The following is a 12,822-nucleotide window of genomic DNA, read 5'->3' on the forward strand; positions in this document are numbered from 1 at the left end:
ATCAAACAAATTTGTAAGATGTCCGTCCTACAGCAACCTATCAGTCAAAACAAGGGTACATGTGTTTGAGTGGCGGGAAAATAATGGGGTGTTCCCGCGGTATTTCGGAACATTATATGTATGGAAAATGAAGACTAAATATCCGATAAGTTCCGAAATGACGGAAGTTGTCAACGACGCGACCTTGTAGCCTTGACCTGAATTGACCTTTACACCAGCGACAAGTCGTGATCCCGGATTGACAGGTGTTTCGTTGTGGAAGCCGGCAAGGCGGCGTTATGGCGATTGAATTTTCTTTGGAGAGCGTTGTCTTTATCGGCATTTCGGCGTTAGTGTCACTAATTGGATGGATCAATTATCGGGGTTTAGAATATGTCATAAAAAATTACCGATGGGTATTCGTCTGTCTGTTTCTGTTGCCAATGTCAGTTGTCTACGATTTCTTCATGTATTTTCGAAATTGGATCGTCTTCAAGATGAATTCAGCCCCAAAACAGCACGACAAGAAAGTGAAAGATGTTCAGAGACAGGTATTTTTCAGTATTATCTGCACTGTGTATATACGAAAAATATTTTTTCAGTGCATTATATATATCCTTGGCGCATTAGTTTATGACCCCTTAAGAATAATTTTCCGCTAGATACGCAATGTTGATAAACTGCCACCAAACAAATACGTAAATGGCTTGAAATATGTTCATATTATAAGATTGTAATATATTATCATATTATAAGAAAAACTGGTCTGTTATATACCAATATTTTCACGAAAAAAATATATACAGATACAACATTAAATTCGTAAAAGTATCGGACATGTAACTGCACTTCTGTTTCTGATAACATCACTAAATCACAGAGACGCTTGTTAGCATAAGGTGACCCAGAAGTACACATATATTTCATAAAATCATCGTTTGAACGGGAATAACATTTTGATGAAAATAAAAATCAAAATACATTGATATTGTGAAAGTGATGGATATCTGTGTTTATGTGTGCACCATTTCTAAAGGGTTAGATTTAAGTTTTTATTGTTTGATCCTGTTTTTGCAAATGAGCAATATTTCTCAGTAAGTTTCTTTTTTAAAACACAAACTATTTAAATAAAGTTGATTTTTCAACTTTTGGTCTACAACTCTCTATTCAAATAAAATTGAAAATGAGTTGTCAAAAGGGATGATTGATAAATCATCATTTTTTCAATGTAAGACGTGCAAGTTTGGACTTTGCAGCCAAAGCCAAAAAAGGCAAGAAGGCGTAGCCAATTATTTGTGGTTGATTTGAATTCACATGACAGTACTATACTATTCTTATAAATATTTGTTGTTTATAGAAAAGAAATATGTAAAGGAGTTTTATAAATCATGATTTACAGGTTAAGAAATGGGATAGTGATGGCTGCTTAAGGCAAATGTGTACTGCTCGTCCAGGATGGATGACAATCAGCTTTCGACAAGGTCTCTACAAACAAAGTAGTCGTAAGATAAAAGTTAATTTAGTGGATATCCTGGAAATTGATTCTGTAAATCAGACGGTCCGAGTCGAACCATTGGTCAGTATGGGTCAGATATCAGCTTTCCTGAACCCTCTTGGATGGACCTTACCTGTCTTACCGGAATTGGATGATCTCACCGTGGGTATGTATTGTAAGGAGTTATCAATAATCAGCAGCTTTGTTTTCCATTAGTTACCTTGAATGGAATTTGGGAAAAACCAGTGTACATGTTAACTGTATTGGATAATGTTTTTGGTATACTAATTTGTCATGTGATTTTAGGGACACAAATGTTTGAATCCTGGACTCATGCATTTTGTGTGACTGATTCAAATTTTGAAAATCCACTAAATTTGATTAAAACTAAACTCATCAAAATGTTGGAAATGGTGCGCTGGATTCACAAGAAAAATCTTGCAAATATTAATGTTATTTAAAAAAGAAAATGACTTAAAGAAAATCATAAACTAAGCATATTTTCTAATTGGTTTAAATCTAGTGATTGTCAATTTTCACTTAAATTTGTAAAGGAGATGCAGATTTGTATGCTGACTATACAACATCTGGTTTTGAGGTATAATTAACTTTTTTTACTCGATCACTAAAGATACTGGTTTTCAATCCATGAAATTCAAGCGAGCCACTGGTTTGCTGATCAATACATTCATTCCCATAAGTTGAGGCTGGTTTTGGGTATATATCCCAACTGCAATGTTTTCTTAAAGGTGTATATTTAATGCATGTTACCTTTAGGCTTGGTTAAAGGGCATATGTAATTTTCATTACAACTGAAGAAGGAGTAACGTTGAGACATGACATGTTAATCTGGTTGTTACAGGTGGTTTGATTATGGGAGTAGGCATAGAGACATCATCACACAAACATGGTCTGTTCCAGCACTGTTGTGTAGGCTATGAGCTGGTCATGGCAGATGGCAGTGTAGTCAAGTGCTCAGAGGTAAATAATAAAACATATTATGAAAAATAACAGTGCTTTATTTACTTTTTACTACATATTTGTCACACTTCTTGTTTATAAGCATGAGCGGAAACAAGTTACACCATACTTGATTTTCTTCATCCTATAGAACAATTTGATAACATTTTTGTTATATTTTAATTAAAGTTTTATTTCTCACAATGCTTTGTTAATACATTGTTCTATTTTATGTAGTTTATATTTGTTTGTATCACAGGCCCACTGTTCATGAATTTTTCTTCAAGAGGAAGACAGTTTTAAGCTTTACATTTTTCCTTCAGTCCAATATTTATGCAGTGCCATTGGAAAATTTAAATAAGAAGTTTTGTTATGATAGATGTATTCAGTAAATTTGTCTTGTTTACCTGACTAGAAATAAATGTTAGTTAAATAATAACAGTTTTATCAATGAAACCTTTACTTGCACAGACTCACAACAGAGAGCTATTTTACTCTGTTCCCTGGTCCTATGGTACACTCGGATTCCTGGTTTCTGCAGAGCTGAAAATAATTCCAGCAAAAAGGTTTATAAGGATGGAGTACACCCCTGTTTACACAACTGATGACATGATCAAAACATTTGAAAAGGAAACTATGAAAAAACAAAATAACCAGTTTGTGGAAGGGCTGGTATACTCTAAAGACACTGCTGTTATTATGACTGGAAACCTCACGGATGAAGCTGATATTGATAAGGTGATAACATTAAATGGCCTACTAAGGTTAAGACTTATGAAAGGTTATTTTATTGTATATTTTGTCTCGAAAAAGTTCGTATCTGAGTCAGTGATCATGGCATTGCTGGTGTAAAATCTTCAATATACCTATATAGCTCTTTAGTACTTGTTTTATTGGTTTGCACGAATTCAATTGAAAGGTGAGGCCCTTGTGGTAAATAAAATACTATTAAGAAATTCTACAAAGTTATTTTGAAACTTGCACGTGTATTCAAGAAAATGTGAAAATATTTCCAAGCATGAGACGAAAGATGAGATAAATTAGTGTTAACCATCAGAATGACACTTTGTAGATTAACCCTATTGGGTATTTCTGGAAGCCATGGTTCTTCAAGCATGTGGAAGACTTTTTGCAAAAAGGATCAGATGTAGAATACATTCCAATCAGGCACTACTATCATCGGCACACACGGAGCATCTTCTGGGAACTACAAGTAGGTCATCCTAAATTTCTGCTCATCATGGTGATATCACCACTTCATTTGGTGCATTAATGAGAACAGAATTGTGTCATTTATTAAGAGTACATTACCAGGTAATTCCTTGTGATGCAATGATTTCACTTTCTGCTCTTAGGATATCATTCCATTTGGGAACAATCCTGTGTTTCGGTATCTTTTCGGCTGGAGTGTACCACCAAAGATTTCTCTGCTGAAACTGACTCAAGGGGAGACAACCAAACGAATGTACGAAAAGTACCAGATTATTCAAGACATGTTGGTCCCTATGGCGTCACTCAAGGAGGCTCTTGGGGTCTTCCATGAAGAAATCAAGGTATAGTATACTTTATCAGTGATCGATCTACAATTCTATAAAACAAGTCTTTCTCAGTGTTAATGCTAAACACCATGGGCCCCACAATGTCAAATTTAAGTATTTCCAGAAAATTCTATGAATTCCATAAAATTTGTCTGTGCTCAGAACTTTCATTTAGATTTGCCAGTGCTTTCGATATATTTAATGATGAGGGAGTATTATAAGTCCCCAACTGGAAACAGGAGGTGGACTATAGTTTTGCATTTTGTCTTTCTGTCTTTCCATTTTATGTGAGCTCTCCTTGCTACAGTAATTGTCACTAAAACTTCATACTTGGGGTATTGATTCATTTTGGTCACTGGAAATTATCCAGGCTCTATCTCATACACTACTAGTCATTGGAACTTCTTACTTAGGACATTGGTTCGCTTGCTATACATTCTTGGCATATAATTTCACATTTAGTGGGGAATTTTAATTTGATGAATTCCCTTTTTAACCGATGGTACACAGTTAGATGCTATTTTGTTTTTCAAGTAATCGAGTTTGTTATACTTATCAAAGAGATCTTGCCAACTTACTTGATAAAACTTTCTGATTTTGACAAATTGATATTTTTCTATAAAATATGATATCTGGTGAATGCAGCAATTATGATCTCATCTGACCAAAAGTGCCAAATGAACTTTAGAAATTTTAAATAGAGGTAAATCTTTAAAATCATATCTCAGTTTGGTTTAAGGGGTTTTTGGACAAATTTAGTTTAGGACATCCTGAGGAGAAATGAACATGAATTTGTATAAACCAACGGTCTGGCCCTCAAGGGGGCAGAAGAGTGAGGCTTAAAAAGAAATTCAGAGTTATATACTGAAAACACAGCCGACATCAGAATATAATAACTGTTTCAAACTTTGTTTAGATGTACCCTCTGTGGCTGTGTCCCTTCAAACTGTACAACAACCCTGGTATGGTTCATCCTAAAGGTGATCAGGATGAGATGTATGTGGATATAGGAGCTTACGGTTCTCCCAAGGCAATCAACTTCGATGCTGTACCCACCACACGACGACTGGAAGCTTATGTTACAAAAGTCAATGGGTATGATGGCATTGTATTAAAGGTCTATGAACACAATCTTGGAATTAATTTTTGCACTCAATAGTCATGGATTTGTATTTTGGATTTATTTTAAAGGGTAAACAGCAATCACAACAAGCTCTGGATTCTGAAATATTATTTATTACTGTTCATCTACTGGTTTTGCCTGAAACATATGGGCTTCTTCAGGACATCTTGGATATATTTTTATATAGGTTTCTCAAAATCTTTCTACGGTTACAAGAATTTGTTAAAGAAGTTCTGAATTTGTAGCTGGGTAAGGAAGTTCATGTTTTGTTTATTTTTTCCAGTAATTTACAATTCAATCTTATACCACTGTTAATTCATCAGGTTCCAGATGCTGTATGCGGACACTTACATGACAAGACAGGAGTTTCGCAAGATGTTTGATCACAGCCTGTATGATCAAATGAGGAGGAAACTTGATAACTGTGAGAGAGCCTTCCCAGAAGTTTACGACAAGATCAACCGTAAAGTTAGGACATAGTCATCCTTACTTTGAAAAGCAAGTACTAATGGAACACAGTGGTAGGTCAGAGGTTTCAATTCTTTGTTTCTGACAATTTTAGATCAGCCATGTTTTTTCACTAGCTTTACAAATTAGGAAGGACTACAATACACGTACAATTTTTTAGATTAAAATTAATAATTTGTTTTGTTTCTGACAAGAATGTCCTTATTGCTGATGCAAATTACATGGCCAAAATTTTAGGAAACGACTAAGCTCAGATGTAAACAAAGTTTTGGACCCTACATTAAGTTAAACTTTTACTTGAACTAAACGTTTGTTCTTGGAATAGAAAATCTTGAAAAATCAGGAAATGAGATTTTTTAAACATCTGTTAAACATAAACTTTTTAATGAATTCATTAACAAGTTTCAATTTGTTAAAATAGCTGATTTTATGGAATTCAAATCAAAATTTGTTATCTTTCTATTTTAATGAAGTTGAATCAAAATACAAATCTAATTTTCTTTCTGCTACATTCCATTTGATGTGTGAATTGAGAATAATTAGTAAAGTTGTTATTGTTATCAAAACTTTTTCCCTCCTATTCCCTTACATAACTTATTTTTAAATAGTTTAGTTTATTTTAGTGTATTTATTGTATGAGAGATCAGTGTATGTATTATATATACATATACCATTAAATTTGTGAGGTTTATTTTTATTAAGTTCACTGGAATGTTAAGCACTCAGTATTTATTTTCTAAGTTTAGAAAATTAAACATAAGAGGTGTAGTTACTTTGATATGAATGATGAAGTCCCCATTGTTTTTGTAACAGAAAAAACTGCTTTTTCCTTACAATACACCAATATATGTCTCTTACAAAAGTCTACATATCACAAAATGAAATTTCTCCAAATTTACTTTCCTACAAGTTTGATGTTTCTCAATTTTAATATGATAATTGGGTTTTTTAAATTTGAAATCCATCAAATGGTAATTGCATTGTTATCACAATAACTATAATTATTTTATTGTAATGAATATACACACTATTGTATTTTATTTTTTAATCCATTGTGCAAAACAAATCATCAATAGATAATTGAGTTTGTCTTGGTAATTTGATTACACATTAGTAGCTATTGACACTTAGATGAAATACAACAATAGGTTTATTGCAAAAGTTCTATCATTTGCTTAAATGGAGTTTTTCATCAATGCTTGCATGATTCATTTTCCATATTTACAATTTAAAAAGAAATTTTACTTTTTTTTTGACAGTGTGTCTAAATTAAATGAGATCTACAGTTAGACAAAAATACAGAGCTCATTTACTTTATAATTCTTGTACTGTTTATGTATGTATATATATGAGGGCAACCATTTAGGCCCACTGAGGTATCAAAATTATTTGTAAAGCATCTAGAGATTAGATATGAAAGTGGTTATGCTTTAGTTATCAAAAATGTTTCCAATTTTATTGTATTACTATATGTATTTGTATATAGACAATTTATGTAGGTAAGCATCACAAGGATACAGAAATGCAAGCACTAATGCTTAAATTGGTTTGTTCTTCAAGTTTATTTTAATATATATACACCAGGGTACAGTGTATTGAAAAAAATCACCATATCATTTTTTGGTTATGAGTGTCGATGATTGTGGACATTTTTATGTTACTTACATATAAAACTTTATTATAATTTACTTTGAATTAGACACTTTATGTTGATATTTGATACTGTTGATCCACTTTAATATCCTGGAGGCATATTGGTCTCTTCTTAAAAGTCCCTGTAAATTTGCTGCTGTTATACATGCATTTGATTTTCATTCTGTATTTTTTTAGCCCACTTACCTGCTTCATTAAAACCTCAAAATATACTCTATACATTTCCTTTTTATCGATCTTTATATTTATCAATTTGACATAGTTAAAATGGCAAATTGTGTATCTGAGCCATGAAAAACTGCTTATTATTCGGCATATTTATTATCTATTTATATATTAAGATTGATGAATTTTTAGTGAAAATTGTATTTATAAAAAATTGATCGATTATTAAGATTGAAATCCTTATGACTTAGTACTTTCTCTCTGAAAAGTGCAAATGAAGGGTTTAGATATATTGTGATAGGGTTTAGAGATATTGTGATAGGGTTTAGAGATATTGTGAAAGGGTTTAGAGATATTATGATCTACTGTATGGCTCTGTTTATGATTTGATACTAACGATGAAGACATATCAACGATATATTGTTCCTAGTATAAATATTTATATTTGTGGAGTATATGATAATCATTCCAGAGGTCTAAAGCAATATAATGCAATAAACATGAATACAAGTGATGTCTCTTTATAATATCTCTATCTTATTTGAACCTTTATGACTTGTCACTTTTCTCCAAAGGTATCAATGAAAGGTTTATCATTGTCTACTATGTCAGCTATCTATACTAAATACTACCTGTATCAGTGCAGGGTTTATCATTGTCTACTATGTCAGTTATCTATACTAAATACTACTAACATCAGTGACGGGTTTATCAGTGTCTACTATGTCAGTTATCTATACTAAATACTACTAACATCAGTGACGGGTTTATCAGTGTCTACTATGTCAGTTATCTATACTAAATACTACCTGTATCAGTGGAGGGTTTATCATTGTCTACTATGTCAGTTATCTATACTAAATACTACTAACATCAGTGACGGGTTTATCAGTGTCTACTATGTCAGTTATCTATACTAAATACTACCTGTATCAGTGGAGGGTTTATCAGTGTCTACTATGTCAGTTATCTATACTAAATACTACCACTATCAGTGAAGGGCTTATCATTGTCTACTATGTCAGTTATCTATACTAAATACTACCACTATCAGTGAAGGGCTTATCATTGTCTACTATGTCAGTTATCTATACTAAATACTACTAACATCAGTGACGGGTTTATCATTGTCTGTTATGTCAGTTATCTATACTAAATACTACTGGTATCAATGAAAGGTTTATCATTGTCTACTATGTCAGTTATCTATACTAAATACTACTGGTATCAATGAAAGGTTTATCATTGTCTACTATGTCAGTTATCTATACTAAATACTACCACTATCAGTGGAGGGTTTATCATTGTCTACTATGTCAGTTATCTATACTAAATACTACCTGTATCAGTGAAGGGTTTATCATTGTCTACTATGTCAGTTATCTATACTAAATACTACTGGTATCAATGAAAGGTTTATCATTGTCTACTATGTCAGTTATCTATACTAAATACTACTGGTATCAATGAAAGGTTTATCATTGTCTACTATGTCAGTTATCTATACTAAATACTACTGGTATCAATGAAAGGCTTATCATTGTCTACTATGTCAGTTATCTATACTAAATACTACTAAAATCAATGACGGGTTTATCAGTGTCTACTATGTCAGTTATCTATACTAAATACTACCTGTATCAGTGGAGGGTTTATCATTGTCTACTATGTCAGTTATCTATACTAAGTACTACTAACATCAGTGGCGGGTTTATCATTGTCTACTATGTCAGTTATCTATACTTAATACTACCTGTATCAGTGAAGGCTTTATCATTGTCTACTATGTCAGCTATCTTTACTAAATCCACTCACTTGTATTCTGATGTTTTACTTTGATGATATACATAACATGTGGTTTGAATGCATCTCTCATTTCCTCTGGATTAGATAATAGCAACCTGATGTAAATCAAGACCTGAAAGAATTGGAGAACCAAATCTGTATTTCTGTCACTTAGTAGTCAAATGCGACAGGAATAATTGACAGATACCTATAGATATTCACTTGACTGCCACGGAGACATGTAAACATAGACAAAATGGAGCATCAATTCTGTGGTTTATTGTGTTGTCCATTTCCCACTGATTATCCATTACTATACTGCAATCATGTGTATTTTACGATTACATCAACGCTGTAATGTTATCCTTAGGGCAGATTGTTGCGATGATTGTGAGTTTACTGAAACATGTTAACAACATAAACAAACCATGGAATCAAAGTTGTATCGTTCCATTCTCTAATTTCTGATGTAAATTTATAATAACTTACTGATTAGAATGAACTTTACTGTTAGTTTGAAAATTTCACAGCATCCTTTTTCAGCATCCTCTGAAGCACTTTATGTGGATCTGTGATTCTGTAGGTAGCAATTCTTGCATGTGTAACATGTACCTCGTAATTAATTAAACAGGTTTAGTTACATGATGCCATTGTAACATAGTAAGTCATGACTTCCCCCTTTTTTGTCTTTTATCAATTGAATGTATACAAATATTAACTTTTTCTTCATTTCATTCCATATAGTAAAGCTGTGATCATATGATCATTTATATACAATTTATGTTGCAATTCTAAACTTTTAAAATTTTTTCCCTCCAGACTCACATTAATACATGTACATATCACTAATGTGTTGTTAATTTTGTGTTATGAATTGTGTATCGAATGTATAAAGGAACACTTTTGTCATTAAAGGGAAGTGTTTCCTTACTGGCCTGTTGTGTTGATGATATTAAGGAACTTTTATATACCAGGACTATTGAACTAAGCTTTTTGTCATCTGCCAAATAGATATGCTTAAGCATGGAGGTAAGATAAATATAAGTTACAACTGTACATGCAGTTTTTATCATGGACATAAAAATAATATGTTTACCATACAATGATAAAAGACTAACAGTATTTTTATTAACATTCTACCAAAAAAGGGTTACCCAATAGCTCAAGGTACCAGTAGTAATCAAATTAAGTGAGAATGATTTAATCATGGTAAATGTTCCACAGAGATCTATTTGTGTCAAAACCCCTGTAAGTTTTATAACTAAACAAACTTTGTCTATCTATTTGTAAATATTGTATGTGATCTAGCCTGCAGTTTGAGAACCTCCCTTATGGTAATCGTTTTGTAGATATTTCTTCAGTAACCAGGTGTTTATTAAGGAAGAATAATTTCTGAAGTCTTCCTTGATTGGTTTAATCTTAATCATGTAAATTTGGTATGTGTCATTTACAATAGAGAAATGCTTTTTGTTTCCTCAGGATGTCTAGTTTCTTTACTGAAGAAGGTAAGCCTTACTAGTTATTCAACATTGAGTTTCAGTGAACTGTATGAACTTGATGTGAATTTTATTTTACTGTTTACATTTTATTTTCTTTACCCAATACCCTTTCTTTTTAAAATTGTGACCTGTGACACAATATGTAATTTACCGTCAAATAATAGATATGACCAAATCATTTGGAAGGAACATGATGGGATATTCTATCTTTGTAATGATAATCAAAACCAAATCTTGTCTACTTTATGATTAGTAATTTTCTTGCTTTAATTTTAATTGAATTCATAATAATTCTTCATGCAAAATTTTAAATGTTTATGAAATGATAAACAGATCAAAATGGATATGGATTATAATATTACCGGGTAGTTGATGTAGCAAGCAAGATTTATCCACAAAATCTAGTCCCAACGAAAATGCAGTTTTATTCAACTAAAAAATGTGAACCCCCCCCCCCCCCCCCCCCAATGATAAAATGTGATTTTAAAGTACACTGTACAAGGTAGATATACAAGCCAGCCTAGAAAAGTTTCGAAGAATGTCAGAATTTGCTATGGTTTTACATACATTATTATTGCTGTTACCATTTACAGTGTGTGCTATATTTCAACCAATCGCCATGATGATTTGATTTATATTAATTGGTTTTTGACAAGAGTTGTTACAAACAGTATATGTTTTCTAAAAACACCAAAACAGATGGTTTATATAGAATGAAATCCACAGTTTTGAAAAAGAATGATTATAGTCTGCTATAAATATTAATAAGAAATCATTTCCTTATTCACAGTAGTAAAATAATTCAAAATGATGCCTACAGAACAAACGTGTGATTGTGGAGTTATTTACAAAGTTGTGTGTTAAATTAGTTCATTAACGAGTCTAATTGTTGTGTTACTGAAATTAAAAGTGATATTGATTACCTTTTTGTTATTTTTTCAGCTTTGTTATGTCGTCAGGTTATCCTGGATGAGCTTGGTTAATGTGATGTAATGATGGTTTTAACTTTAAACTGATAGAAACTAAAAACTAGGAGAACCAACACCCCAATTATTTTAAATATTGGTATCTTCTTGGATGGATATCTTAGGGTATCCAACAGAGGTCCATAGTGGACGAAATATGTTGACAACATCTTGATCACAATAATAAAGATAACTCTTCATTTCTACGTTTTAAATCTGAGAGTATTGGAAGTGATACTGAAGTGATAAAATAGCTATAAAAAAACTTTCATTGTTGAAATCCAAGAAAGCGGCCTGTCAACCATATGTTTTTCTTGATTAGTCCCGAAATCCACCTGGAAACATATAGGTACAAAGAGAAACCTACATATACATCTCAAGAAATAGCAACAACAAATTTTCTTTGTCAAAATCCAAGATGGACATCTGTCGGCCACTTTGTTTTTCTTATCAGTCTCAAACAAGGGACAAAGAGAAACCTACATATGAAATTTGAAAAAAGATAAATCCTATTCTTCTCAAAAAATAGCAATAACAAACTTTCATTGATGAAATCCAAGATGGCCACCTGTGGACAATCTTTTCCTGATCAGTCCTTTAATCAAAAAATCAAAAAGGCACAATTAAGGATGACAAGGGGAAACCTACATGGAATTTAAAGATCCATCCAGTAATCTTGTACATAAAACAAAAATAACAAAACCAAAAAACATGCTAAGAATAAAAGATTAGGGGTGGATGTCATGTGCGTAAGGTTTCCTCTCCATCAGTTTACAAGTTCCCCTCCCACTCCAAATGGAAGTAAAACGAAAAGAAAAAAAAAATCATAGTTCTACAAACTTGGATTGAAAGTTCTAACTTTTGTGTTTTCTTCTAAATATGAATCAAATATTAAGAATCAAATTGAATAGTGTAAAAAGACTGAGAAAATCCAGGGGTTATAGCCACTTAATTTATGAATGGTCTATCTTTCATAACAATTTTTAAATAACCTAAATAAAATGGCAAACATTTGTCCCCACACAGAAAACAACAGTTATACATGTCAACACAAAGCCTGAAATTTCACATGTATGAAATTAAACCCCCTGTAACAATGAAACAACTACACTACAAGAAAACCAACATCAACATCATCTTGGCAATACAGTGTTTCTTTATTTTATCATAAAAAATATTACAAGTACCCAAA

At 32.1% G+C, this 12,822-nt stretch overlaps 1 protein-coding gene across 1 annotated transcript; it reads left to right on the forward strand.

Annotated features, from left to right (window-relative positions):
* Positions 1–213: 213 nt before the first annotated feature.
* On the forward strand, positions 214–6,222 carry LOC132553458 (delta(24)-sterol reductase-like). The gene is made up of 8 exons (XM_060217705.1): positions 214–530; positions 1,379–1,640; positions 2,337–2,455; positions 2,906–3,172; positions 3,507–3,647; positions 3,790–3,987; positions 4,889–5,067; positions 5,419–6,222. The coding sequence occupies exons 1-8, from the start codon at positions 279–281 to the stop codon at positions 5,573–5,575; spliced, it is 1,575 nt and encodes a 524-aa protein (XP_060073688.1). The 5' UTR covers positions 214–278; the 3' UTR covers positions 5,576–6,222.
* The last annotated feature ends 6,600 nt before the right edge of the window (positions 6,223–12,822 follow it).

Source organism: Ylistrum balloti, unplaced genomic scaffold (genome assembly GCF_031769215.1).
Source record: "Ylistrum balloti isolate Yb309-2 unplaced genomic scaffold, AGI_CSIRO_Ybal_v1 Utg370330, whole genome shotgun sequence".
Taxonomy (NCBI): Eukaryota; Metazoa; Mollusca; class Bivalvia; order Pectinida; family Pectinidae; genus Ylistrum; species Ylistrum balloti.

Excerpts from the sequence above, each read along its gene's own strand:
- LOC132553458 (XM_060217705.1), top strand. The coding sequence starts at position 279 with ATGGCGATTGAATTTTCTTTGGAGAGCGTTGTCTTTATCGGCATTTCG. Across the intron at positions 531-1,378 it reads TGAAAGATGTTCAGAGACAG|GTTAAGAAATGGGATAGTGA; the intron begins GTATTTTTCAGT and ends CATGATTTACAG. Across the intron at positions 3,988-4,888 it reads TCTTCCATGAAGAAATCAAG|ATGTACCCTCTGTGGCTGTG; the intron begins GTATAGTATACT and ends AACTTTGTTTAG.